General features: G+C 42.7%; 1 protein-coding gene and 1 long non-coding RNA gene across 2 annotated transcripts in view; both read left to right on the top strand.

Annotated features, from left to right (window-relative positions):
* Positions 1-26,281, top strand: part of GREB1L (GREB1 like retinoic acid receptor coactivator) — a 221,187-nt gene that overhangs the window by 148,208 nt on the left and 46,698 nt on the right. The window contains exons 14-20 of the mRNA XM_084619690.1: positions 3,847-4,173; positions 5,125-5,253; positions 5,809-5,943; positions 15,097-15,294; positions 21,486-21,666; positions 23,736-23,928; positions 25,607-25,740. Of these exons, the coding sequence (XP_084475816.1) occupies positions 3,847-4,173; positions 5,125-5,253; positions 5,809-5,943; positions 15,097-15,294; positions 21,486-21,666; positions 23,736-23,928; positions 25,607-25,740 (1,297 nt within the window). The remainder of the gene's footprint in view (positions 1-3,846; positions 4,174-5,124; positions 5,254-5,808; positions 5,944-15,096; positions 15,295-21,485; positions 21,667-23,735; positions 23,929-25,606; positions 25,741-26,281) is intronic.
* LOC311516060 lies at positions 18,258-20,288 on the top strand. Its single transcript, XR_014710310.1, has 2 exons — positions 18,258-19,126; positions 19,767-20,288. It is a non-coding gene; the product is annotated as an uncharacterized lncRNA (long non-coding RNA).

The following is a 26,281-nucleotide window of genomic DNA, read 5'->3' as shown; positions in this document are numbered from 1 at the left end:
TGTTTGGTTCAATTGTTTTGTGTTTCTCACCTGTGCTTGCCAAACTTGTTTCAGAAATTGGTAGCACTTGAATCAATTTACTTCAAATCCCTCTTTCTGCTGCTCCCTGCTTTCTTCAGTTACGGGTACTCTTGAAAGCATGTCCACATTAAGAAGCTCCTAACCAAATTTGAATTTCACAATTAACGTGCATTTTTAAAATTTCATTATCATTTTCTGAAGTTTAAATGGTGTCTTGCACAGTGGTTTCTGTACTGAGGCTTCCAACCTCTCATCTGTTTTTACCTTGACAATTTTTTATGCACAAACATATTCATAAAGATGTTCACAAACAAAATCAATATCTAACATTTGTTTTTCCATCTGATCATAGTTCTGTTGAATATTGATCAGTGCTTTGGAAGTATGTGCCACTAGATTATCACCATGAAGAAATATGGCCTAGAGACCATGTGATCACACATCAGTTGTGATAACAGGCTCTTTGTTAATCTGCAAATATTTCCATATTGGTGCCTCTTTGACAATGTATTTAATTCTGAAAAGTTTTTCTCTTAATCTTTCAAGTGCAGTTCTGTCTTGTTCTTAAGCAGCATTCTAAGTGGAATACTTAACATGTGGCAAATTGGGGATGAATTTGATAGGGTATATTAACATCACTTCGAATCTCAGTAAGGCCTCCTTACTTTGGGGTCTTTCCATTTATATAATTATTTCCACCTTTCTTGGGTTTGCTTGAACTCCTTTGCCCTCCAAAGTTTGTGTCCTACCTAACTGATCTCCTTCAGCCTGTCTTGCTTTTGTATCTGGATAGTTTTAGGTTTTTTTCTGTAGTATGTTGCAGATGTTATGTAGTCTCTCATTATGTACTCCTGAGGGAATTCTGTGTCACTACACTTGCACAGAATTCATGTACCCCACAGATTTCATTGCTTCCTCACAGAAAAATGACTTCTGACAGGGAAGCAAAGGAAAAGGCACGCGAAGATCCCCGGCAGTGCAGGCAGGTTTGTTTGGGCACCTGGAGCAGCTGGTAGAGATGTAAATAACTGTGAGGGGGCGGGTGAGGCTGGGCAGTCATGTAACAGAGAAAGACATACGTTCTAACCCTATTACTCACTTTTGTGGCAACTTTCCATGGAGGGGAAGGGTTTTGAATGTTTCTGAGGAGGTAAGCATAGGGCAGGCTCTGTTTCCCTCAGAGCAGAATGTAGCAGCCTGCCTGCTTAGTGAATTGTTCCTATTGTCTTTGTGAATTCCCCCAGGAGTATAAAACAGGTGTAAAAGTTTTAAGACTCCTTTACACTGCCAGAGTGGTGTAAAGGACAGTATGGCCTTATAAATGCTTACGGTGCTTTAGTGATTAGAACTGGTCTAAAATTTTGGACTGAAAAAAAATTCCTATGAAAATGTGTGCCATGAACTGTTTCCTACTGACCTTTCTGGAGATGGTCAGTAGCCAATATAAATTGAGTGTGTGATTCCCAAACCCTCATTTGGTCTTCAGTTGCCTATGATGTAACACTGAGCATATGGCTGCATATATTTGTTGACTAATAACTAGAAATAAAGGGTCAAACCTAGCTACGTTTCTATTAGGCAAGAGGGTTTGGGGATTTCCTCCAGTGCTCTCTACTCCCATTCTCCATCCATTGTATTGTAGTTTAAATAAATTACTGAAATAATTGAAACGAGTAATTATATTGCATTATTTTTACAAATAAAATATGCAGAATATTGCAGAATTTTAAAATATTGTGTGCAGAATTTTTAATTTTTTGGTGCAGAATTCCCCCAGGAGTTGTTATGGTGATCATTCCCTTTCTTCTTCCCCCCTGCCAGTTCAACAATTTTTTCAGCAGATCATTACCAGTTATTTCCCCCTAAACCAGCTCTTCAAAGATCTGAGATGTAATACTTTGGTATATCTCAGAAATTGAGTCAGTTCTGAAGGGAAGGTATAAACATAGATCTACCAAAAGGGGGAATACAGAAGATAACTCAGTTAATATAACTGCCTACATGCTGGATATAATACAATATTAATGTGGTGTGCACATATATGTATTGGATAGCAGTGATGGTAGAAAGAAAAGGAGTACTTGTGGCACCTTAGAGACTAACTAATTTATTTGAGCATAAGCTTTCGTGAGCTACAGCTGCAGCTCACTTCATCGGATGATAGTAGACTGGTTGTAGGCTTTTGTCATGAAAAACTGTTTCCAGATTTTTGCAATTGTCTCTTAACAATTCCTTTCTCCACTTCTCAGAAAAACATTCCATTTCCTTTCCTCTCCCCACCTCACCCGAGGATTTTTTGCCTTCAAATAACCATAAAGTGAAATTCGACATTTTATATATTTTTGTTGTCTAATGGCTGCTCTTTAGTATTGAAGGTCAAAATGATGAAATACCAAATCTATATCTGTGAATCTCACTCCTGTGGCACTGGGGAGGAATTGTGGCACAGTATGGCTATTTCTTGTTCTACATTTATGAATATTGTTTTGCCAGTTCTAGGATATTTGCCAATTCTAGGGGTTACAGTGGTTGAGAAGCTGGATATGAGTGTGCCCTTGTTGTCAACAGTGTGCCTTTGTTGCCAAGAAGGCTAATGGCATTTTGGGCTGTATAAGTAGGAGCATTGCCAGCAGATTGAGGGACATGATCCTTCCCCTCTATTCGTCATTGGTGAGGTCTCATATGGAGGACTGTGTCCACTTTTGGGCCCCACACTGCAAGAAGGATGTGGAAAAATTGGAAAGAGTCCAGTGGAGGGCAACAAAAATGATTAGTGGTCTGGAACACATGCCTTATGAGGAGAGGCTGAGGGAACTGGGATTATTTAGTCCGCAGAAGAGAAGAATGAGGGGGGATTTTATAGCTGCTTTCAATTACCTGAAAGCGGGTTCCAGAGAGGATGGATCTAGACTGTTCTCAGTGGTAGCAGGTGACAGAACAAGGAGTAGTGGTCTCAAGTTGCAGTGGGAGAGGTTTAGGTTGGATATTAGGAAAAACCTGTTCACTTGGAGGGTGGTGAAGTAGTGGAATGGGTTATCTAGGGAGGTGGTGGAATCTCCCTCCTTAGAGGTTTTTAAGGTCAGTCTTGACAAAGCCCTGGCTGGGATGATTTAGATGGGGATTGGTCCTGCTTTGAGCAGGGGGTTGGACTAGATGACCTCCTGAGATCCCTTCCAACCCTGATATTCTATGATTCTATGTCCTTGGAAAGTGCTCATTAGATTTATTTTAGTAAGGCAAATGTTAATAAAAGTGGGTAACTCTAGGGATCAATACTGAGATATAAAGCCTTATACCTCAAACTCAGCAGTTCAAATTCATGACATAGATTTTGAAAGTCCAACAGACAAGTTCCAGCATTATATATACAGCTCTTAAGATTAGAAGTCTGAAGTTTTGTTACATTACATTATTGAAAAAATCAGAATCAAGTATACATGGTCAGTTTACTTGTAGAAATACTGGGGAAAAAGCAGAATGCTGGACTTTCTGGTATCTTTGGCAAGTTGCATAGTCATGATTAAGGTTTGAGAGTGAGCACTGAGATTTTTGATCTCTGAATGCCTGGAGGCTAGATGTATCTAGTTTACAGTTTTCTGATTATTGAGGGCAAAGAAGCTGGGGAGGAGATGCCATATTTGTTATCTAAAAAACAAAATGGCTTCTACAATGAAGAGAGGAGAATATGCTTACGCTGGTAAGTATCCATTTAAAAAATGTGAAAAATGCTATATAATGTTAAAAGAATGTCCTAACTAGATGAGCAAATGATTGATCTTGGTGTGACAACTTTTTGATGACAGATGATGTTATTTTTTAATGTAGGTCCTGACCAGATACCTCTCAGGGAGGAATTTGAACAGATCATGCTGAAAGCTATGCAGGAGTTCACACTGAGAGAGCGATCCTTGCAAATGAGTGGTCAGTGTATCTCAGTGTCACCAGGTCAACTCCCTTGGCTTGCTAGGTTAATCACCAGTGTATCTCAGGACCTGGTGCATGTGGTTGTTACCCAGAATTCTCTGGCTGAAGGCATTTCAGAAACTCTGAGATCTCTCAATGAAATGAAACATCAGCAAAGGCTACCAGATTATGTTGTTGCAATCTGTGCATCAAAGAATAGAGGAAATGAGTTCTGTGTAGTAGTCTTAGGTGAGTAACTTTACAATATGATGCAGTTACATGTGCAGTCGCATTATGCATTTTGATCAAGTGGTTCATCTTTAACCTCTCCTTAATAGTTTTTGTTCCCCTTTTACACTTGTGCAATAATATTTCTCTTTCTCCTTTTATTCCACTAGGACTTTGTGTAGTAGTGTCTACAGGGACATTGGTTGGCGAGGGAAGAATAGCTGCATGATTTCCAGCAGCTCCTCCCTGAAGCAGATTCACTAGCCTTACAGGGTCCTTGCGCTTGGGATACCTGAAACCTTGCTCTTCTGCATGGCTGCCTTGGGGAATGGGCCCAAAGTGTCCCTTATGCAAAATAGTGTGCATATCTTTCCCTAGTTTACATTGGCAACTATACTATTTTTACATTGCAATGCTGACCACCTGATCCAAATGACTAGACTACAATTATTTTGCATAAGAATATAAAATATAGGGCACTGTTTCTGCCAGGCTGTTTTTTCCACAACAGGCTTTTATAATAAAGTTGTGTGCACATGTGTATGTGTGTGCCTGAAAGATGAATTTGTGACTACACTCCTCCCTTTCTTATGTAAACAAATTAGTCTTGTCCCATTTTTTTCACTCTGGTGGACAACTTCCTCTTCATATTTTACCAGAATTTTCCATCCCTTCTGAGGAGCAAGTTCTTATACTGTATACCTCCTTTTGGTACAGAATAGCTCATGGACCCACATGTCTGTGAACAGTAGCTTGCAAAGAATGTGCTAAAATGACAGAATATATTCTCCTATCAGAGAAGACTTGACTGTGTTTCTTGTTGATACCCCCCAATCTCTTCTGCAAAAGGCAGGAGAGACCCAACGCTGAAAATTAGTAGAGCACGTCACTTCCATAAGGCCATTATGTACTGGGGAGTTTATTATGAGAATGCACTGTATTTAACCTCGATCTGTCCTTTCTGTTCTCTAGGTCAGTATCAGTCTAGAGCACTAGCAGAAGGCATGCTGACAACCAGTGAGTTTTTAAAAGAGATCAGTTATGAGCTCATCACAGGAAAAGTTAGTTTCTTGGCATCACATTTCAAAAACACGTCTTTGGGTGAGTGAGTTTAAGGATCTGAAGTTTCTACTAACGGATGAATCTCCTGATTCTTTTGTGCATCTTCTTCTATTCAGGGGTTAATGTAAGGTGCAGGGAGCAAAATGCAGCTCCCCATCCTCTATTAAAAGCCGAGGAAGAGCTCTCCTTCTCTCACTGCCTTGGTGTAGTGAGCATGAAGGCATGTTCTTTCTCTCTTCCTCGGCTGGGCAGCGAGAGCTCCCCATCCTGTTACAATCTATTTTAACCACTTCATAGGCTGAATCTGATTGTGGGGCATCCATAGTTGCTTGCGGCTTCTGTGTGCTAATCAGTCAACATATTTTCAGGGTATTTGTTCCTTTGCGATCATCAAATTTTACTGCAGGCTGTAAAGGAGCAAATATGAAACATCCAACTGTGGTTTTCTTTTGGTGTTGAACTTTATACAAATGCCCAGTCACTAGAAAAACTGAGGATAGTCAATGTGACATATTGGAACATGTGTTATAAAGATTTTCATCACTTATCTTTAATTCCTTCCAGACATATTTTATTTTTTTAATTCTTAAATAGGTGATGATTTGGACAAATTGCTAGAGAAAATGCAGCAGCAACGAGGGGACAATGTTGTAATCCCTTTTAATGGAGATGTTAGTGAATGTGTGTCATCTCAGGAGGCAGCTACCATGGTTTCAGCACAAGACTCGGGTAATGTTTTTCTTTGCTGGATTTCACAAAATGCATGTGCCACAAAGTAGTCTGAGGACACTGTTCAGCCAGGCCAAAATTGTTAATATCACAGGCTGAAAACAAAAAGAAAACAGCAGCAATAATCTTGGCCAAGGTTCTTTCATAATAACTTTACTACAGCACAAAAAGCTTCCTCTTTCTACCTTTGACAGTTCTCAAGCTGAAATATTTTTGCTCTAAGTTTGTGCTACAAACTAACTGGAGCATACAGAAATTGCCATTTATGGCTGACTCTCTGGACTGATCGCACCCTGTTACGCCTGGAGAGGAAGTATGGTCTTGAGCTTAAAGCACAAGAGATCTGTGTTCTGTTTCTGATTGTGTCTAGACTGCTTATGTGACCTTGTGCAAGTGTCTTAGCCAACTTAGCCATGATACACCTCAGTTTCCATACGTGTAAAATGCTGATTATACCTACCACACACAGGTGCTATGCGGCTTAATCAGTGTTTGAAAGTGCTTTAAGTTTCTTGTATCAAAAGTGCTCTAGAAGTACAAATACCACTATTATTTAATTATATTGTTCAGTGTGATATGTAATATACAGTCACAATGGATGAGCTGAGGATGGACTCCCTGTCTTAATGTTGAATTTAATTACCTCTTACCTTTTCAGAACATTACCATTCAACATTCGTTTTTATATAATAGTATTGGCAAAATAAGTAAAACTGATTTTCTATGAGTTCTGAGATTCCTTTGGGGCCAGTAATAAGGCAAGTGATGGATAAATTTGAAACCTTGGTGAGGTCTTGCCTTCACTGGGAAAAAAGCGTGTGTTCGTAACTCAAGCAAGCTAACAAGGTAAAATCCTACTGAAGACAAAGCAGTTTGTAGCCTGAGCAGAGGACAGCAGTTCAAGTTAAAAAGTAGGCTGTCTAGTGAAGACAATACCTTAAAAGTTCAGCTTGGGTTTTATTTGAAGAATGAACAAAGTTTTGGGCCAATTCTTATTTGTGGTTACTGTTCGTGTGCAGTAACTTGCTTTTTGTGAAGGACACACCCTTACACTGGTATGGAGGAAGCTAGCGAGCTCCTCTGGGCCTGTTTCAAGCTAATAAGATGCACCTGCAAGGGTTGTTCAGCCTGGAGAGGGAGGAGCTTAAAAGGGGGGAAACTTACCACAGGAAGAAGGCTCCTCCACCCAGAAACTGCTGGTAACAGAGATAGTTTAGCTGAGGAGAAGACAGTCATGAGATGTACCACAGAGACAGCCATGAGATGCACTAACAAAGCAATATGCCCTAGGAAGAGGGGAAGAAGGTAAACCCCACAAAGGGGCAATAAACTCTGAGAGACTGAGCCCTTACCCCTGTATCTCTAGGGGCTGCTTGAAAGACTGGTCCTCATGCCAGCCAGATCCTCCTCCTCTTGCAAGAGGAAGGGAAGAGGAGGAGCCAATCCCCTGCCCGTGGGCAGTTGCCCTCAGACAGCTTCCCCAAGGGTCGCCAACTGGGGGAGAAGAGAGGGTGAACAAACGACAGTGAGACCTGGGGGGGAGAACATGGGTAAACTATGCCTGATACAAGGGGTCAAAAAAAAGGGGGGAGCTTTGAGGTGTTTGAGCTCAGCTGCTCCACACACATTGGAACTGGAGCATAGTATAAGTGGGTAGCGGAGAGGCAGTAGCAAGGTACCCAACAACAGCAGTTGCTTCAACAGTGGATCGCCCAGCAGCAGGTTAAAGCCACCCAAAACAATACCTGCTGAGGCAACTGATGACCCAGCAGCAAGAGTTCCCAAAGGAAATGTTACAGCAGATAGTACCAACCCTATGCCCACAAGGGGAGACGGGAGCGTCACGCTTCCACTGAAGGGGTTCTTTCACCTGCACCAGAAAAGCTCACCAAAATGGGGATGGAAGATGACCTTGAAGCCTTTTTAGTCACGTTTGAGAGGGTGGCACTGGAAGCCCAGTGGCCTCTAAAACGATCTGCTCCAATCCTGGCCCCTTACTTGATGGGTCTGGCACAGTCCACCTCCTGTAATCTGGATTTGGAGTGGGTGAAAGATAACAAGCAAGTGAAGTCCACCATCTTGGACTATTTGGATATTTCAGAAGAGACCCACTGCCAGTGGTTTATGGACAAGAGATACCCCAAGGGGGCGTGATCCTGAATAGTAGCACAACAGCTGAAAGAACACTGCTGGAAGTGGCTCCACCCAGAGGAATACTCAGGGACCTAAGTAGCTGAGGCCATTGTAACGCAAGAGTTTATAAAGATTATTGCTCATGGGGGACAGGGCATGGGTACTACAGCGTCACTTAGGGACGCTATCAAAAGCAGTCAGGTTAATGAAGGACTTCGTAGAAGCTGAAGGGTCACTAAAGGCAGAATCAAGCTGGACATCAGCAGGGCAAGGGACGTGGGAGGGAGGTGAGCCAGAGCCCACAGCTGTCTACCACAGGGAGTCAGTCCTAATGGTATCCTCTCAGATGGACAGACTGCCACTTAGGCCCAAGGCAGCCCTGGGGAAAAGGAGGCAGAGTGCAAATGCAATGCTGCCAGAGGGATCACGGGGTACCCTAGACTACTGAAGCATGGCTCACAGATGGAGGTCCAACCAGCACTCTGCAGGCAGGCTTCCCTAAACCTAGGAAACAGGCTGGCAACCCAGCCCATTAACATTCTATTCTTGTGGACAGACAAGGTACATTAAGAGGGAGTGAATGCTGATGGAATGTGAATATGCCTAAGCCTGGAAAAAAAACTCCCCCTAAGTTGATGGTACCTGTCCTAGTCAACGGGAAGCTGATTCAAGGATTTTTGGACTCTGACTGCAGCCAGATGGTGGTCCAGACCTTCATGGTGGGAAGTGACACTACTCCTAAGAACATGATTCACCTTCAATGTATCTGTGGCGATGTCAAGTCCTATCTCAGCCAGCAGCTACAGCTGATGGTGGGAGCCCATACTGCGGTCACCACCGTAACTGTAGCAGAAAAGTTGGCTTATGCTGTGATCACAGGCTGAGATGGGTGCTTTTTTTTTTTTTTGGCAGGTCATTAATACCCAGCTCTCAGGTGCAAACAAGAACAGGGGTCAAGTGGGGATACCAGCTCCCCAGAGCTTGGAAAGTCTTAGAGACGCTGACAACCCCGGGGAAGGGATGTCCTGAGCAACACAGCCACAGACCCCCACAGGGGAGGAAGAGGCAGGCCATCAGGACCTGGAAGCTCTCCTATGGGACAGGAATTTTTTGTTAGAACACAGGAACAACTCTATATTAAACTGTGCATGTGAGCAACTGGACCCCATAAATGGAGAAGTGACAGAGTCTCAGGGAGGTGAACGATACCCACACTTTGCACTCAAGAAGGGGTGCTTGTATCGAATCGAGAAGATTCAGCAAACTGGGTTGGTGAGGAACCAGCTGCTAGTACCATGCCAGTACAACCAGGCCGTGGTACAGCTGGAGCATGATATCCCTTGTGCAGGACCCTTGGGATGAGAAAATACGTTGGCTTGCATATTAGCCCAATGCTATTGGCCAAGTGCACACTATGAGGTGAGAGAATGCTGTTCCTCCTACCCAGAAGGTCAGCTAATCAGCAGCAGGGGGATCCCTAAGGCGCCCTTAGTCCTTCTGCCCTTGATTGAGACCCCCTTGGAAAGGATAGGGGTGGACATGGTCGGACCTCTAGAAAAAAACTGCAGCAGGGCATCTGTACATACTTGTGATGCAACCAGGTATCTGGAAGCTGTTCCTCTCCACTACCCAAAAGTGACAGCCATAGCTCCACAGCTCTCAAAGCTCTGCTCACACATAGGGTTTCCCTGCAAAATATTAACAGACCAAGGGTCTAAATTCACTTCCCAACTGATACAAGAATTATGCTCCTTCCTAAAGGTCAAGTCCTTGGAGACCTCAGTGTACCACCACAGACCAATGGTTTAATAGAGTGGCTTAATAAGACACTGAAAGGGATGTTGAAGTGCTTTGTCAATGACAACCCCAAGCAGTGGGACCGGCTACTCCCAATACTCCTGTTTGCTATAAGGGAGGTCCCACAAGCCTCTACGGGGTTCTCCCCATTTGAACTGCTCGATGGTTGCCAACCATGGTGCATCTTGGACTTGCTGTGAGAAGGCTGGAAGAAGACGACATGGGGGCCTTAAGTACGACCCAATATATCTTGCAGTTAAGGGTGCAACTCGGAAACATAGGTGGGGTAGGGGGGGTCGCCAGGGAGAATTTGAGGAAGGCCTAGCACACCTAGGAACAAAATTACAATAGGAAGGCATGGCTACGGGTGGGTGACCATGTTCTACTACTTCTGCCCACATCTGAGTCCAAATTAATAGCCTGATGGCAGGGTCCATTCAAAGTGGTCAGGTAGGTAAGGCCTGTAGACTGAGATCAGACTATCTGAGTGGAGGAAGGAAACCAAGGTCTACCACGTGAACCTTCTCAAACCTTGGAGGGCGCAGCAGGCCCTGCTGATAACTCCTATTGTAGCAGAGCCAGAATTGAGGCCCCAGGTGCCCAGTGATGAAGCTCCAGGAGCAATACTGGGGGTGAATTGCTGTCCCCTGCACAAAGGAAACAACTCCTCCAATTAATCGGGGACTTTGCAACAGTGTTCTCCAACTGTCCATGGAGAATGTGATTGGTCCAACATCACCTAGAGACTACCGCAGGCCAGGTAGTTTGAGAGAACCCTTGACCATTGCCACAAAAGATGTAGATATGGTCTGAGAGGAAGTTCAAGCGATGCTGGAGATGGGGATGATTATAGAATCCAGAAGTGAATGGAGGGGCCCCATAGTTCTCGTTCCCAAATCAGACAGTATGGTTCAGTTCAGCATCAACTTCAGGAAGGTCAGTACTATCACAAAATTCAACACCTACCCAATGCCAAGGATGGACGAGTTAGTAGAATGTCTGGGACCGGCGAAGCACCTGAGCACTGTTGATCCCCTTATCCCCTTCCTTGCAAGAGAAAACTGCTTTCTCCACCCATTTTGGGCACTTCCAATTTAAGACCATGCCTTTTGGCCTCCGTGGAGCTGCCGCTACCTTGCAATGACTTATGAATAAGATCCCCAGCTCCTACCATCAGTATGCGGTGGCCTACATTGATGATATTGTCGTCTACAGTCCCTCCCGGGGAAGATCACTTTCAGCATTTAAGAGCAGAGTTTAAAAGCGCTACAGGAGGCAGAAATTCTGGCCAACTCAGCAAAATGTAAGGTGGCTATGAGTAAAGTAACCTATTTGGGGTGCCACATAGGAGGTAACGTGGTGGAGCTGGTGGTCAGTAAGATGCAGGCCTTCAAAGCATGTCCTGTCCACCAGACAGAGGCAGTTGGATGTTTTCTTGGCCTGGCAGGATATTACTGGTGGTTTATCCGCAGCTTTGCCTCAATCCCTGCCTCCCCTGCGCCAATGAACCTCATAGAAAACAGCAACCCTAAGAAGATCCCTTGGGATAAGAAGTATGAGGAAGTGTTCAGGGAACTGAAAACATGACTCTGCCAGGCACCCATGCTCTTCAGCCATGATTTTTCTTTGGAATTTATATTATGCACAGATGCTTCTGACATCTGCACCGTCCTCTCGCAAGACTTCCAAGGGGAAGAACACCCAGTTCTATACCTAAGCAGGAAGCTATCTGCTAGGGAAAGTCATACCCCATTATTGAAAAGGCAGCATTAGCTATCAAATGGATGGTAGATGCCCACAGCTATTACCTTTTGGGTAGACCCTTTTCCCTGATCATTGATCACACACCCCTACACTGGATCCAGACCACGAGGGATATGAACCCCTATATAATGAAGTGGTACCTTGCACTATAACCTTATAGTTTCCAAGTACAACACCAGGCGGGAAAGGACCATACAAACACTGATTTCTTTTCATGGGAGATTAGGGATGGAGACAACCCACCCCTGAACAGCCTTTCTGTCTTGAGGGGTGGGATGGGTGAAGGGACACACCCTCACATTGTATGGAGGAGACTAACAAGCTCCTCTGGGCCAGTTCGAAACTAATGAGATGCACCTGCAAGGCTTGTTCAGCCTAGAGGGAGAGGATCTTAAAAGGGGGGAATTTACCCCAGGAAGGGGCGGTGAACAGGAAGAAGGCTGCCGCACCCAGTGACTGCTGGTAACAGAGGTAGTCCAGCTGAGGAGGAGACAGCTGTGTCAACCAGATCCTCCTCTATTGCAAGGGAAAGGGAAGAGGAGTAGTAAACCTCCTTCCCGCAGGCAGGTGCTCTCAGAGAGCTCCCGAAGGGCCGCCAACTGAGGGAGAAAAGAAGGGTAAACAGTGGAAAGTGGGACCTGGGGTCCTCTTCCCCCCTCCCACTTTAAAATCTCAGTATTTAGTTAACTGATTGTTTCTAACTGTTCAGAGTTTATTTTTGAGTTTTAAATTGTACATTTAGGGCCAAATTCTTTCTCAGTTTTTACTCAGCCTTTACTCAGGCAGAACTCTTAATGAAGGCAGTGGGAATTTGCCTGAGTATATAGGAACATAAGAATGGCCATACTGAGTCAGACGAATGGTCTGTCTAGCCCAGTGTCCTGACTTCCAACAGTAGCCTGTACCAGACTCTTCACAGTGCAATTATCAAGTGATCCATCCCTTCTTGTCTAGTCCCAGCTTCTGGAAGTGAGAGGTTTAGGGATAACATCCCCTTGCTACAAGTTCCACAGGTTGACTGTGTGTTGTGTGAAAAAGTACTTCCTTATGTTTGTTTTTAAGATTGCTGCCTATTAATTTCATTGGGTGACCACTGGTTCTTGTGTTATGTAAAGGAATAAATAACACTTTTTCTCTACACTATTCATGATTTTATAGATCTCTATCATATCTCTTATTGGTAAGCTCTTTTCCAAGATGAACAGTCCCAGTCTTTTTAATCTGTCTTCATAAGGAAGCTGTACCACCCCCTAATAATTTTTGTTGCTCTTCTCTGTACCTTTTCCAATTATTATATTTTTTTTTGAGATGGGGTGACTAGAACTGCACGCAGTATTCCAGGTGTGGGCATACCATGGATTTATATAGTGGCATTATGATTTTTTCTGTCTTATTATATATCCCTTTCCTAATGGTTGCTAATAGTGTGTTTGCTTTTTTGACTGCCACCACACATAGAACAGGTTTTTTCGAGAACTATGCATGATGACTCCAGGATCTTTCTTGAGTGGTAACAGCTAATTTAGACCCCATAGTTTTGTATGTATAGTTGAGATTGTTTTCCAATGTGCATTACTTTGCACTGATCAACATTGAATTTAATCTGCTGTTTTCTTGCCCGGACACCCAGTTTTGTGAGATCCCTTTTTTAACACTTTGCAGTCAGCTTTGGACTTAACTCAACTGGATCAGCCTCGTCCACCTGCTTGTTAACTCCCTCAAAGAATTCTAATAGATTGGTGAGGCATGATTTTCCTTTACATAAGCTATGTTGACCCTTCCCCAACACATCATATTCATGTGTATTTGATAATTCTGTTCTTTACTATAGTTTCAGCTAATTTGCCTGGTGTTAAAGTTAGGATAATTGGCCAGTATTGCCTCGGGAGCCTTCTTTAAAAATCAGCATTACATTAGCTATCCTCCAGTCATCTGGTAGACAGACTTATTTAAGTGATAGTGTTGCATACCACAATTAATAAATTTGCAATTTCATATTTGAGTTCCTTCTGAACTCTTGGGTGAACACCATCTGGTCCTGGTGACTTATTACTGTTCAGGTTATCAATTTGTTCCCAAGCCTCCTCTGACACTTCAATCTGGAACAGTTCTGAGATTTGTCACCTAAAAAGAATGGCTCAGGTGTGGGAATCTCCCTCACATCCTCTGCAGTGAATACTGATACAAAGAATTCATTTAGTAAAGACTGAATAAAACCTGAGAGGCCAGTCTGCCCCACTTACGTACGTTGTGTAATGCCTTACTCCACAAGTAGCTGCATGGAAATCAATAACATAAGCATGGCAGAATTGGCACTCAACATTTGGACCAAAATATCTTCAAATTGTTACTTAAAATACAAAGATGTTAGTTGTATATTGCTTAAAATAAACAAACTATTACTATATATTATCTTTTTAAATGGTTTTATTTTTGTTTTTTTAAATAATTTTCTCCCAGGCACATCTTTGAGCCAAGTTTTCCATCCATCCGCACTGGTTTTTGTAATAGGAAAACAGACAGAGCCATAACTAAAATGTTACTACAAGGTAAAATTTGGTAGTAGTACGTTAAGAGTTTAAATTATTCAGGACTAGCGAAGTGTATATAAAAGTGCATAGAATATACCCACTAACTATTTTTAAGTTTAGGACTGTACCTGCTCTTTGGCAGATGTGAACATTGACACATGCTTAGAGAAAACATTTCTCTAAATGATATAATTCCAGGCCCCAAAGTTTTCGTAGCTAGCTTTGACGCAACTCCTTCCTTAAGGTTTCCATGTACATCCATGACTAAGCTGCCTTAAAATCAGGACTTCTGCTCCACCTCTTGATTGAGGGTCTTTGGTCTCTCACTCAACCTTTCATTCCAGTCCATTTCCATAAACAAGTGGCCAGTCTGATGCTGTCATGGTCACACAACCGAGAAGGTAGAAACTATGATGGTTTGACTTTTCAGGTAAGTTCTCACTAATTGGCTTGCCACCCAGTAAATGAGAATTGTTTCAATGTCGGCACAGCAGAGCAGTAGATGTCATTCAATGGGGCCTGAGCACAGCAGTCTCAGCAGCGTATGGTTGCTCCACATGTGTTGGCATGTTCAAGGAACTGTATGTGGCAAGAGAAGGTTAGAACTACATGCATTGCTTCCCTTAATGGTTGCAATTCAGGCATTGAGGTTAGGCACTGAGGTTTCACTGAGTTGCAGCCTTGTAAAGCTTCAAATCACTACATGCAATGAAAAAATGGCCACTACCCTGCTGAGAGTATCTTGTATGTAACCAAATTTTGATCTGAAAAGTAGATTCTGTGGTGGTGATGTACACCAGTTTCACCATAAATCTAGGATTTATTCTGTTTGATGTACATCTATTTGATGATGTAAACCAGAGTATTTTGAAGGCTGCTGTTCAATGTAAAATAATTTAAATTTTGATGCCTTTTTTTTTTTTACTAGATTTGGATATTGCCACCTTCCAAATTTATCAGCCACAGCTTACAGTTGCCAGAAAGCTTTTGTCCCAGGTATGTGCTATAGCAGACAGTGGCAATCAAAGCCTGGATCTGGGCCACTTCAGCAAAGTAGACTTCATCGTTATAGTCCCTCGTTCAGAGGTTCTGGTGCAGCAGACCCTTCAACGGATTCGACAATCAGGTAATGGGATGGGGAGGAAAGCAGTGTATTAAATCAAACCTGGGTATGTATGTATCCCTGTTATATAGTGCTAGAGTAAACTGTTAAAAAAAATTATTCTGGAGGTCCCAGCTTTGTTCAGTTATTTAGTGTCACATGTAAGTTCTAAAGATTGGGCCAACTGCATTTACTGTGTAGGTGGCAATAGGCATTGCCATATTTACCTAAAGACTGAAAGAGCTATGACCTGAGCTATAACATCTAGCAGTTGAAATGAGAGAACTGGGATGAACAAATGGCTTTTCATTTTTTCCCCACAATAGTATATTCATAGGAACACAGGCATTGCCATACTAAGTCAAGTAGTGGTCTCTCTACTCCAGTGTCCTGTGTCTGGCAATTGCCAATAGCCGATGTTTCAGAGAAAGGTGCAAGAAACCCCTTAGTGGATAATTAATGGAATAACCTGCCTATTGAAGTTTCTTCCTCCCCCTATCCGTTAGTGGTTGGCTTATGCTCTGAAGCATGAGGGTTTATATCGTTTTTAAAAATTGTCATATTTAGTATAACTATGGATTATTTATATAAATGGCTAATAATTTTTTAATCTTATTAAGCTCTCGGCCTCTGTCTTGTTGCAATGAGTTCCATGGGATAATTATGCATTCTGTTAAAAAAAAAAAAGTTTTTATCAATTTTAAACATGTTGTCTTTTAATTAATTTGATATTTCCTTGCTCTTGCTCTCATATAATGAAAAGGTAAAGAGGGATTTCCAATGCAACTTCTCTATACATTTTTTTATATGCCTACCACAGAATCATCGAAATATGTAGGACTGGAAAGGACCTTGAGGGGTCATCTAGTCCAGTTCCCCCCCCACGCTGAGGCTGGATCAAGTATACCTAGATCATCCCTGACAGGTGTTTGTCTAACCTGTTCTTAAAAACCTCCAGTGATGGGGATTTCACAATATCCCTTGGTAACTTATTCCAGTACTTAACCATCCGTATGGTTAGAGTTTTTCCTAATATCTAACCTAAATCTCCCTTGCTACAGATTAAGCCCATTACTTCTTGTCCTACCTTCAGGGGACATGGAGAACAATTGATCATAGTCCTGTTTATAACAGCCCTTGACATATTCGAAGATTGTTTTCAAGTTGTTGTCGTCCTCTCCTTTTCTCAGGACTAAACATGACCAATTTTTTTAACCTTTCCTCACAGGTCAAATTTTCTAAACCTTTTTTCATTTTTGTTGCTCTCCTCTGGACTCTTTTCAGTATGTCCATATCTTCCTTAAAGTGTGGTGCCCCAAAACACTGTAACTGAGGCCTTACCGGTGCCGAGTAAAGTGGGAGGTTACCTTCTGTGTCTTACATACAGCACTGCTGTTAATACACCCCAGAATACTTTGCTTTTTTTGCCACTGCATCATATTGTTGCCTCCTATTAAATCTGTGATACATTGTAACGTCTAGATCCTTTTCTACAGTGCTACAGCCTAACCATTTCCCATTTTGTAGTAGTGCATTTGATTTTTCCTTCAAGCATAACACTTTGCATTTGTCTTTTGAATTTCATCTTGTGGATTTCAGATCAATTCTCCAATTTATCAAGGTCATTTTGAATTCTAATCCTGTCCTCCAAAGTGCTCTAGCAACCTCTCCCAGCTTGGTGTCATCTCCAGAATGTATAAGCACGCTCTCCGTTCCATTGTCCAGGTCGTTAATGAAAGTATTGACTAGTACCAGACCCAGCACAGAGCCTTGTGGGAACCCTCTGGATATGTCCTCCCAGTTTGACAGCGAATCATGAGAACTACTGTTTTTTTTTTAACTAGTTGTGCACCCACTTTATAGAATTTCATCTAGACCACATTTCCCTAGTTTGCTTATGAGACTATCATGTGGAACTGTGTCATGCGTTCCTGAAATCAAGTCTTCTCGTTTATTTTCCCCATAAAAACTAAAACAGTCGCAGTCTTTTCAGTAAGAAAAGGAGTACTTGTGGCACCTTAGAGACTAACCAATTTATTTGAGCATGAGCTTTCGTGAGCTACAGCTCACTTCATCGGATGCATACTGTGGAAACTGCAGCAGACTTTATATACACACAGAGAATATGAAAAAATACCTCCTCCCACCCCACAGTGTCGCTGGACAGTGGGGTGGGAGGAGGTATTTTTTCATATTCTCTGTGTGTATATAAAGTCTGCTGCAGTTTCCACGGTATGCATCCGATGAAGTGAGCTGTAGCTCACGAAAGCTCATGCTCAAATAAATTGGTTAGTCTCTAAGGTGCCACAAGTACTCCTTTTCTTTTTGCAAATACAGACTAACACGGCTGTTACTCTGAAACCAGTCTTTTCAGTGACTCCTGATAAAGAAAGCCTCCTATACATCTAATGTATTTGGTTGTCCATCTCTGAATCCCTTCTCTTTCTGCTTTGATATTATTTTTGACATAAGGTGACAACAACTTAACACATTATTTGAAAAGAGGGTGCCTCATTGATTTATATAATGGCATTATTATTTTCTCTTCCATTCCTCATACAGTCTAACACTAGGTTTCCTATTTTGCTGCTCCTGTGCACTGAGAAGAGGTTCTCTCTCAGCTGTTCTTTATGCTCAGGTTGAATATAATAATTTCCAAGACAGCTTACAGGGATTGCAGGCAAGCTGCTACTGTACTTCCTTCCCATTGGAGTAGGCTGGAGGAATATGGCAGTAATTTTAGTTTTGTTTGAGGGGAATAGAAAAGATTGACCCAATATTGGGAAGAGGCATATGTAAACTTATGAATTTTTGAAGGGGATTCACAAGTATTTTTTCCTCAGGTATCCATCTAGTGGGAAGAATGTATTAGCCAAGTACAGGGAAACTAAACTTATTGTCATTGAGTCTGACCCAACTCAATGCCATATTGAAGATTCTTATATAGATCTAAATTATTTTTTTCTAGTAATGTTATGAGTCTCCAGTCTGCTTATAAATCCATCCCCTTGGAGGAAATCTAGAAGTGAGGAAATGATTTTCACCCACCACGGTGAAAGTAAATCTATCCCAGTAATGCCAAAGTGTCAGTGTAGACACCGCGCTTGGTTTTGTCACAGTAAATGGTCTCCAGGAGGTGTCTCACAATGCCCATCCTGACCACTCTGATCAGCAGTTCAAACTCCACTGCCCTGCAGCCAGGTAAACAAGCATCAGGTGGACGACCCTTCCCCTTCCCCCTTTAAAGCCCTGGGACTTTTTGAAATTCCACTTCCTGTTTGCTCAGCGTGGAGCACTCACATCGCATCTTCCCAGCTAACCATGGCGGCTCCATGCAACAAACACTCTCCCTCTTGGACCACTGTGAAGCAGTTGGATCTGCCGAGTATATGGGGAGACTAGGCTGTCCAGTCCTAGCTTTGCTCCAGTTATAGGAACTTCGATACCTACTGGCAGATTTCCCTTGGGTTTTATGAGAAGGGCTACGAATGGGACACGGTGCAGTGCTGAGCGAAGATAAAGGAGCAGAGGCAGGCATACCAGAAGGCAAGAGAGGCAAACCATGGCTCTGGTGCTGTGCCCAAGAGCTGCTGCTTCTCTCAGGAGCTGGATGCCATCCTTTGCAGTGATCCCACCTGCACCACCAGGGACACTTTGGAGGGGCTGGAGGCAGCGGACAGTGGACCTAACCCCGAGAACAAAGTTGTGGATGAGGAGGTGGAGTTGGAGGATGTTGTGGAACCCGTGAAAGGGTCGTGTGGTGTGGCAAGTCAGGAACTCTTTTCCACTCCGGAGGGGTCTAGTCCATCCCAGCACTCCATGTCCGGTGAGCATAACGCAGGAGAGGAGACCCCTGGTAAGTGATCTTTTTGGGTTGATGCTGCTTCGTTATAGGATGTACAGCTGTCCTTTGCTCTGTATACTGTAGAAGTGGGTGAAGGGAGAGAAATGTATAACACTAGCTGTGTTTCAGTGTGCTTCACATTCCTCTGCTGCCCTACTTAGCTGCACAGAACAGGGTGTTGATGCACACCGAAATTTCACGGGACTCCTCCAGAGAAATCTTTAGAAAACTTTCCTGGAAGCACTCAGAAACTTGTGCAGGGACCAAAGCGGCACACAGGCGAGCAGCATAGGGACCAGGTCTGAAGCTGCATGCATGCAGGCGATGCATCCTTTCATCCTTGCTGACCCTCAGGAGTGAGATGGCTTCAATGACCGCTGTCTGTGGAAAATGGTGGTAGAATTTACAATATTGTCCTGTCGCCTTCACTGATCCTCTGAAAACATCACCTATATCCTTTGCCCCATCTTGAACACCCACCCCTCACCTGGGCCAAACTCCCCATGTTTAGGGTGTTCACTGAGATGTGTGCATGCCAAGGGACAGTGAGAAAGTGATTAGTATGTTAAGAGGTGTATTTTACTATAATGATTCAATGCTGTGCGTGAACTAACAATCATGCTTCTATGTATTGTTTCTTGTGTTACTGTAGATGTGGCCTTCAGGGGAACCCCCTACAAACCGGAGAAGTGCCTCTACCAGATGAGAAAGCGACCAAGGCAGAGCAAGGAGGACATGTTCCGAGAGGTGATCCAATCCTCCTGAGTCAGAAAAAAGAGAACACAGGGAGTTAAGACAAATGGAAAGGTGGGACAGAAAGGACAGTGTGGAGCACATTCTGAAGGCTCAGGAGCAGATGATAAAAGTGATGGAGGAGCAAACAGAGATGTTGAAGTCCCTAATCACACTGCAGGCAGAACAAATGCATGCTTGCCCCCTCTTGCAGCCAATAAAGAACTGTTTCCCATGTCCTCCCCAAACGCCTCCCGCACATTCCTTGTAACTTCCTGGAAATCTCGGTATCCCATTCACCCCTTAGGACAGCTTCCAAAACGATAGCTGGATTTACGCACAGCTATGACAGCCTGCCCTGCCCAATCCTGTTATCTCCCTGCTTCAACTCTTTTATGTTTGTTAACTGGTGTTTAATAAAAACAAACTCTCTGAAAGATAACCAATCTTTATTTGTGTCCTACACGTAGTGATTGCTGCTGGTAGTAAAACATACGTGCATTTTAATAATTCGCTTACTACAAATCACACTCTGGAATCATCACAAGTTTTAGGCAAAATAAGATAACAGAAATTTATGAAGAAATTTATGCAGATTGCTTTATAGAAATATGCATTACTGGAGCTCATTATCAAAATGTTGCCTCAACGCCTCCCTGATTTGAATTGCCCCCTATTATGCCCCTTTAATAGCTCTGGTATCTGGCTGTACAAAATCAGCAACCAGGCGATCTTCCTCAGTGCTCCACCCTGGGGAAACTTTTCATTCATAGCCTTACAAAGATTTTGGAGCATGCAACAGGCTACTATGACAATGGGAATGTTTTCTTCATTCAGATTTTTTAATCTGCCAAACGCACAATTCACAGTCATTCTGCACCTTCTCAGCCTATGTTTGAAGTGCTCCTTGCTGCTGTCCCTTTACCCGCTTCTACAGTATACAGCACAAAGGACAGCTGTATATCCTATAATGAAGCAGCATCAACTCAAAAAGATCACTTACCAGGGGTCTCCTCTCCTGCATCATGCTGACCGGATATGTAGTGCTGGGGTGGGCTAGACCCCTCCGGAGTGGAAAAGAGTTCCTGACTCACCACAAGACTGCATGACCCTTTCGTGGGCTCCACAATGTCCTCCAACTCCACCTCCTCATCCACAACTTTGTCCTCGGGGTTAGGTCCACTGTCCGCAGCCTCCAGCCTCTCTGAAGTGTCCTTTGTGGTGGATGTAGGATCACCACCGAGGATGGCGTCCAGCTCCTGATAAAAGTGGCAGCTCTTGGGCGCAGCACCGGAGTGATGGTTTGCCTCTCTTGCCTTCTAGTACGTCTGCTTCAGCTCTTTTATCTTTGCTCAGCATTGCACCATGTCCTGTTTGTAGCTCTTCTCACAAAACCCATGGGAAATCTGCCAGTAGGTCAATATGACTTTCCCACAAAAAGCTCTATGCCTCTCGTCAAGGTGGTTTTATATTGTCGGCAAAACAGGAGAGTTTTGTTGGCAAAAGTAGCACTGTAGTGTGTACATATCTCCACTCTTCTGTTGACAAAAGGCAACTTTTTTGACAAAACTTTGTAGTGTAGACAAGGCCTTATTTGTAGATAAAGGCAAAGGAATTTTCCTTTTTTTCTTTTTGGAAGGTGTTCTTGTTGACTTGGGCCTAGAAGAGAATGGGACAGCCTATCAAAGAGCTGAGAAATATGTAGTACGGCTAGATAATGAGATCCAAACTAAGTTTGAAGTTTTTATGAGACGGGTGAAGCAGAATCCATACACCTTGTTTGTGCTGGTTCACGACAATGCCCACATTGATTTAACAAGGTAAGTGCTTCACCATAACAAGGCAAAATTTATTCTACTATATATTATTACTCAGGATTTTTAATAAATCAAAATTATGATCTCAGCCTGATGTCTCCTTATGCCCCAGGCATTTAAAAATTCATAACAGAAGTCATCATCTTTGTCCGTCCTAGATATTTCTTAAAACTATAATTCAGATTCATTTTAAGATTTACGGTGAGGTCAACTTTAGACTTTTCAATCCCTAGCAAGAATGCTCCTAGGGTTCCCTCTTTCATCCTTCTCCCTTTCCTCTGCATAGCCATTCTCATCCAACTTCTCATGTCTTTCCCAGTCCCATTTCTTTCCCATCTGTAACTGAGCAGAGTAGAAGAGAAAATGATAATCTTCCTTCCCCCGATCCCACCTGTAGCCACAAACCAGTACTCTAGAACAAAGGAAAGGGCAAGGTTTTTTTTTCCCCCCTACCGAATGAGATCATCAGGGAGGAAACTGGTCTCCATTCTTCTACCTGTACATCACTGCACAAACAAACCACTTACTGTAATGCCCGGTGGCCACGGCACGTTTAGGGGGCAATCCAGAGCAGTAGTCCAGTGTGCATGGGTGGTCAGGTAGCCAGCAGGTCAATCTGTATTAGAAGAAGTGTGGGGCAATGGTCAGAGTTCTTGGACAGGTCAGCAGCTGGAAAATACAATCCAAGGGACTGGGTCAGTGTGCTGGGAAGGTGAGATCAGATGACGTGTTGAGGCAGCAGGGGAAGTGAAACAAGGCAAGGTGGTCTGGTGAGCAACCAGTTGGCACTAGTCTATTGCTCAGACAGCTTCGTCTTCCTTTGTATAGTCCAGGTACACAATGAGAGTGCTGCCTGTCCATCCAATCAGAGGTTTGGGATGTGACTCCTGTAGGCCTCTGGTATGAAGGCTGTTGGTCGTGGGAGCCTGTTTAGGGCATCGCTGTGGTATAGCAGCTAAGGCTGCTGCTTAAGGACCTAGTGAGCCTGGGTTCAATACCAAGGTCCTGACATACCCAAACCTTCCCCGTGTTAGCAAGCACAATAGTTTACTGTGATCTTCCCAGTTAGTCAGGTTGTTTAAGCCTGAGTATTTTTGTTTTGTTTTTATTTGAGTAGTACAGAAAAAATAACTATTTGCTACAGAGAGATAACGAGAGTCATTTGTTTTCTCTTCCTTTAAATACAACCGTGGTTACTTACATTCGAAATAGTGATAAAGCATCATGAGCATGGAAGGTAAGTGTCAATGTTTAATCTGAGTGGCACAAAACACAGAGACTTTCTCTCCATGTGAAGTCCCATCATCACACGTCTTTTGGAAAATGAAGGCTATACATTATACTGCCTTGCTCCATGCAAGAATCAGCAAAAATTCTTACTTACGTAAAGACAGAGATAATTTGACCCATGAAACCAAAATATATTCCTCCTTGTTTCACTGCTCAAGTATTCAGGTACCGTTTGTATGGTTTTGGGACACATTTGGACTGTCGAATTTTAGTAAACAAAATGCATTCTTGTTATTGTTTTCTCAAAACCAAATTAGTATTATGGTTTTATTGTGGTGCCAAATATGGAATTCTCCTGTATCCTGTAGGTTTATTGAGACAAGTGAGTGTTATGTCCACCTACCAGCAAGTGGAGACAGGAAATCAAACAAATGTTATGCCCTCAAAGTCCCCTATATAAGGACTGCTTCTGGTTGAGCAATCCAGTTAATTTTTGTGCCTGCTCCCCCATCTCTCCCCTCTCCCCATTCATGTAACAGCCCAGTCCAGCTGATACGCTTTCTTCTCTTTTTAGCCTGTTTTAAACTTTTTTCTATGTTCTGATCCTTTAAATTGGCAGGCTGATTTAGTTGCTTCCCAGTGTGGGACTTCGCTCCATTATTTCTCCCACACTCTTGGACTTCTCTATGCAAAGCACCTTGCTGGTTTTACCATCTCTTGTTCCTTTTCAGAAAGTCTGATGACCTGGGGCTTTTGATTCTCTGTAAATCTAGAGATTTTAATGTTACCAGTTGAATCTGAAGGCGACAATAAAGCCTTTCTGTGTGTTTTTATTTCCACAGTGCCATCTCAAGTTCTCTATCACATGGTGAACCCAGTCATGGACTGGCTGATAGAGTTATTAACTGCAGAGAAGTCACTGAAGCTTTCAATCTCCTGGTCCTTCAAGTCAGCTCTTTCCCCTATGCCCTGCAAACACAGCAGTCCAGAATAAGCTCTAGCAACGAGGTACATTGGATACAATTTGACAATATGGTGAGTGTGTAACTGTTCAGCTGAGAGCTGTAGTGTACTCTTATATTTGCCACATTCTAGAATGCGCAACCCAGATGTATAAACAGAAACCGGTGGAGAAATCTCTTTTCCACACTGGAAATTGTTGACTACCTGAAGTTACAGTGGAATCCCAGCCCTTTTCTCCTTGGGACCATTGGAGGCTGAGGTGGCACTGACATTTAGACTTAGAAATAGCACGTTTTCCTTTGACCGGATAAAGCTTTGTCTATTACAGGGATGAGCAAACTCCGAGTTTGAAATTTGTTGAACCTCCTGAACTAATTTTAGGTATAAAAAGAATGAATATTTTGATGAGCCTTATACACTATAGGTGTACTGCACTGTACCCTTTTATTATTCTTCTGAATCCATGTACATAATGACAAATTCCCATACATTAATTACACTGTACCTGCATTGCACGAGAAATAACTGCAGTGCATTTACATCAGTAAGTGCTCCATGTATACTCATTACATAATTCTGTCACTTGAAAAACACCAATATTACAGACCTATATAAGCTAAGAATATGTATTTCTTAGGCCAGGTCGTATATTGGTATAAATACATCACTTAGGGGTGTGAGAAAACCAACCTAAACCTCAGTGTAGACAGTACTATGTCAATGGGAGAGCTCCTGTCTACATAGCTATCGCCTCTCCGGGAGGTGGATTGACTATGCTGACTGGAGGAGCTTTCCTGGCAGTGTTGTTGTGTCTTCGTAAAGCCCTAGAGTGGTGCAGCTGCACTGGTGCATCTGTAGCACTGTACGTGAAGGCAAGCCCTTAGTTATTAGACCTGAATATCAGTAGGCCAATGATAGAGTGAGTTTAAAGCAAACTGATTTTGCCCATAACCAGTCTATAGTCTTGGTACTATGGTGCTAGCACTTACTATTAATGTCATCCTAGTATCCTGCCCTTGTATGCAGGCAATCACCATAATGCTAGTAACTAATGCTTATATCAGGGAGACTTCCTGACATTAGCTCTACTGGGAGGAACTGCATCCAGAATTAAAACTAAAAGCACCTTAAGGGGGGTGGGGGAAATACAAAAGACAGCAGCCCATGATTAAGCTTGTTTTGTAATAGGTAAATCATCCCATATCCCATAGGAACACAGGAATTTCCATACAGGATCAGGCCCAGGGCCCATCTAGTCCATTATCCTGTCTCTAACACTGGCCAGCACCAGATCCTTCAGAGAAGGTGTAAGAACTCCCCCAGTAGATATAGGTGGGATAACCTTCCCCTTCATTTCGTCTTATCCTGACCTCTAATAAATACTGGCTTACGCCCTGTTCATGAGGGTTAATGTCACCTCCAAAATTTGTATTAGCATTAATTATGATAATTCTGAATATTCTTTTAATCCATAATATTAAATCCCAAGTGTTTGCTGCTAAGACTAGGAATAATGTGCTGGAAAAATTTGTGTGTGTGTGTGTCTCTCTCTCTCTCTCTCTAACAAACTTAATCAAATGTTAAATTAGCAGCAAATATTTAACATCTTGTTTTCAATGGAAGAAGTCATTACTCGGAAGAATGAAAATCAAAGATATTTTCTCAGGAAAAATACTTTGTTTCATAATACAGGAGAAATGTAAATTGTCTTTAACTTTCATTATGTTTGTGGTATCTTTGTTTGGAACAGGAGGAAATGGGCAGTGAGGAGAAGTTGTATTTTGGCTTGAATGAATACAGCAAATCTCTACAATGGGGAATCACAAGTCCTCTGCTGAGATGTGATGAAAACTTTGAAAAAATGGTGAACACACTCTTAGAAAGGTAAATAATAAGAGTTTTGAATTGTTCCTAACCATGATCCAAGGTTACATGCCATATAATAAATGGACAGAGACAATGTCACAGTGTAACTACAAAAAGAACGAGGAGTACTTGTGGTACCTTAGAGACTAACAAATTTATTTGGGCATAAGCTTTTGTGGGCTAAAGCCCACTTCATCAGATGCATGCAGTGGAAAATACAGTAGGAAGATGGATAGGTGGGCTATTATCAGCAGGAGAAAAAAAACTTTTGTAATGATAATCAGGATGGCCCATTTCAAACAGTTGACAAGAAGGTGTGAGTAATGGTAGGGGAAAAATTAGCAACTACCAACACTACAAAAAGAAGGAATCTGTGTGGACCCCTCCTAAAGGTCGAAACAACAGACTGGACTTCTACATAGAGTGCTTCTGCTGACATGCACGGGCTGAAATTGTGGAAAAGCAGCATCACTTGCCCCATAACCTCAGCCGTGCAGATCACAATGCCATCCACGGCCTCAGGAACAACTCTGACATCATAATCAAAAAGGCTGACAAA

This window comes from Lepidochelys olivacea (assembly GCF_965140295.1).
Source record: "Lepidochelys olivacea isolate rLepOli2 genome assembly, chromosome: 2".
In the NCBI taxonomy this organism is placed as follows: Eukaryota; Metazoa; Chordata; order Testudines; family Cheloniidae; genus Lepidochelys; species Lepidochelys olivacea.
The sequence above is the reverse complement of the archived record's forward strand: the minus strand, read 5'-3'. Positions and strand labels throughout refer to the sequence as shown.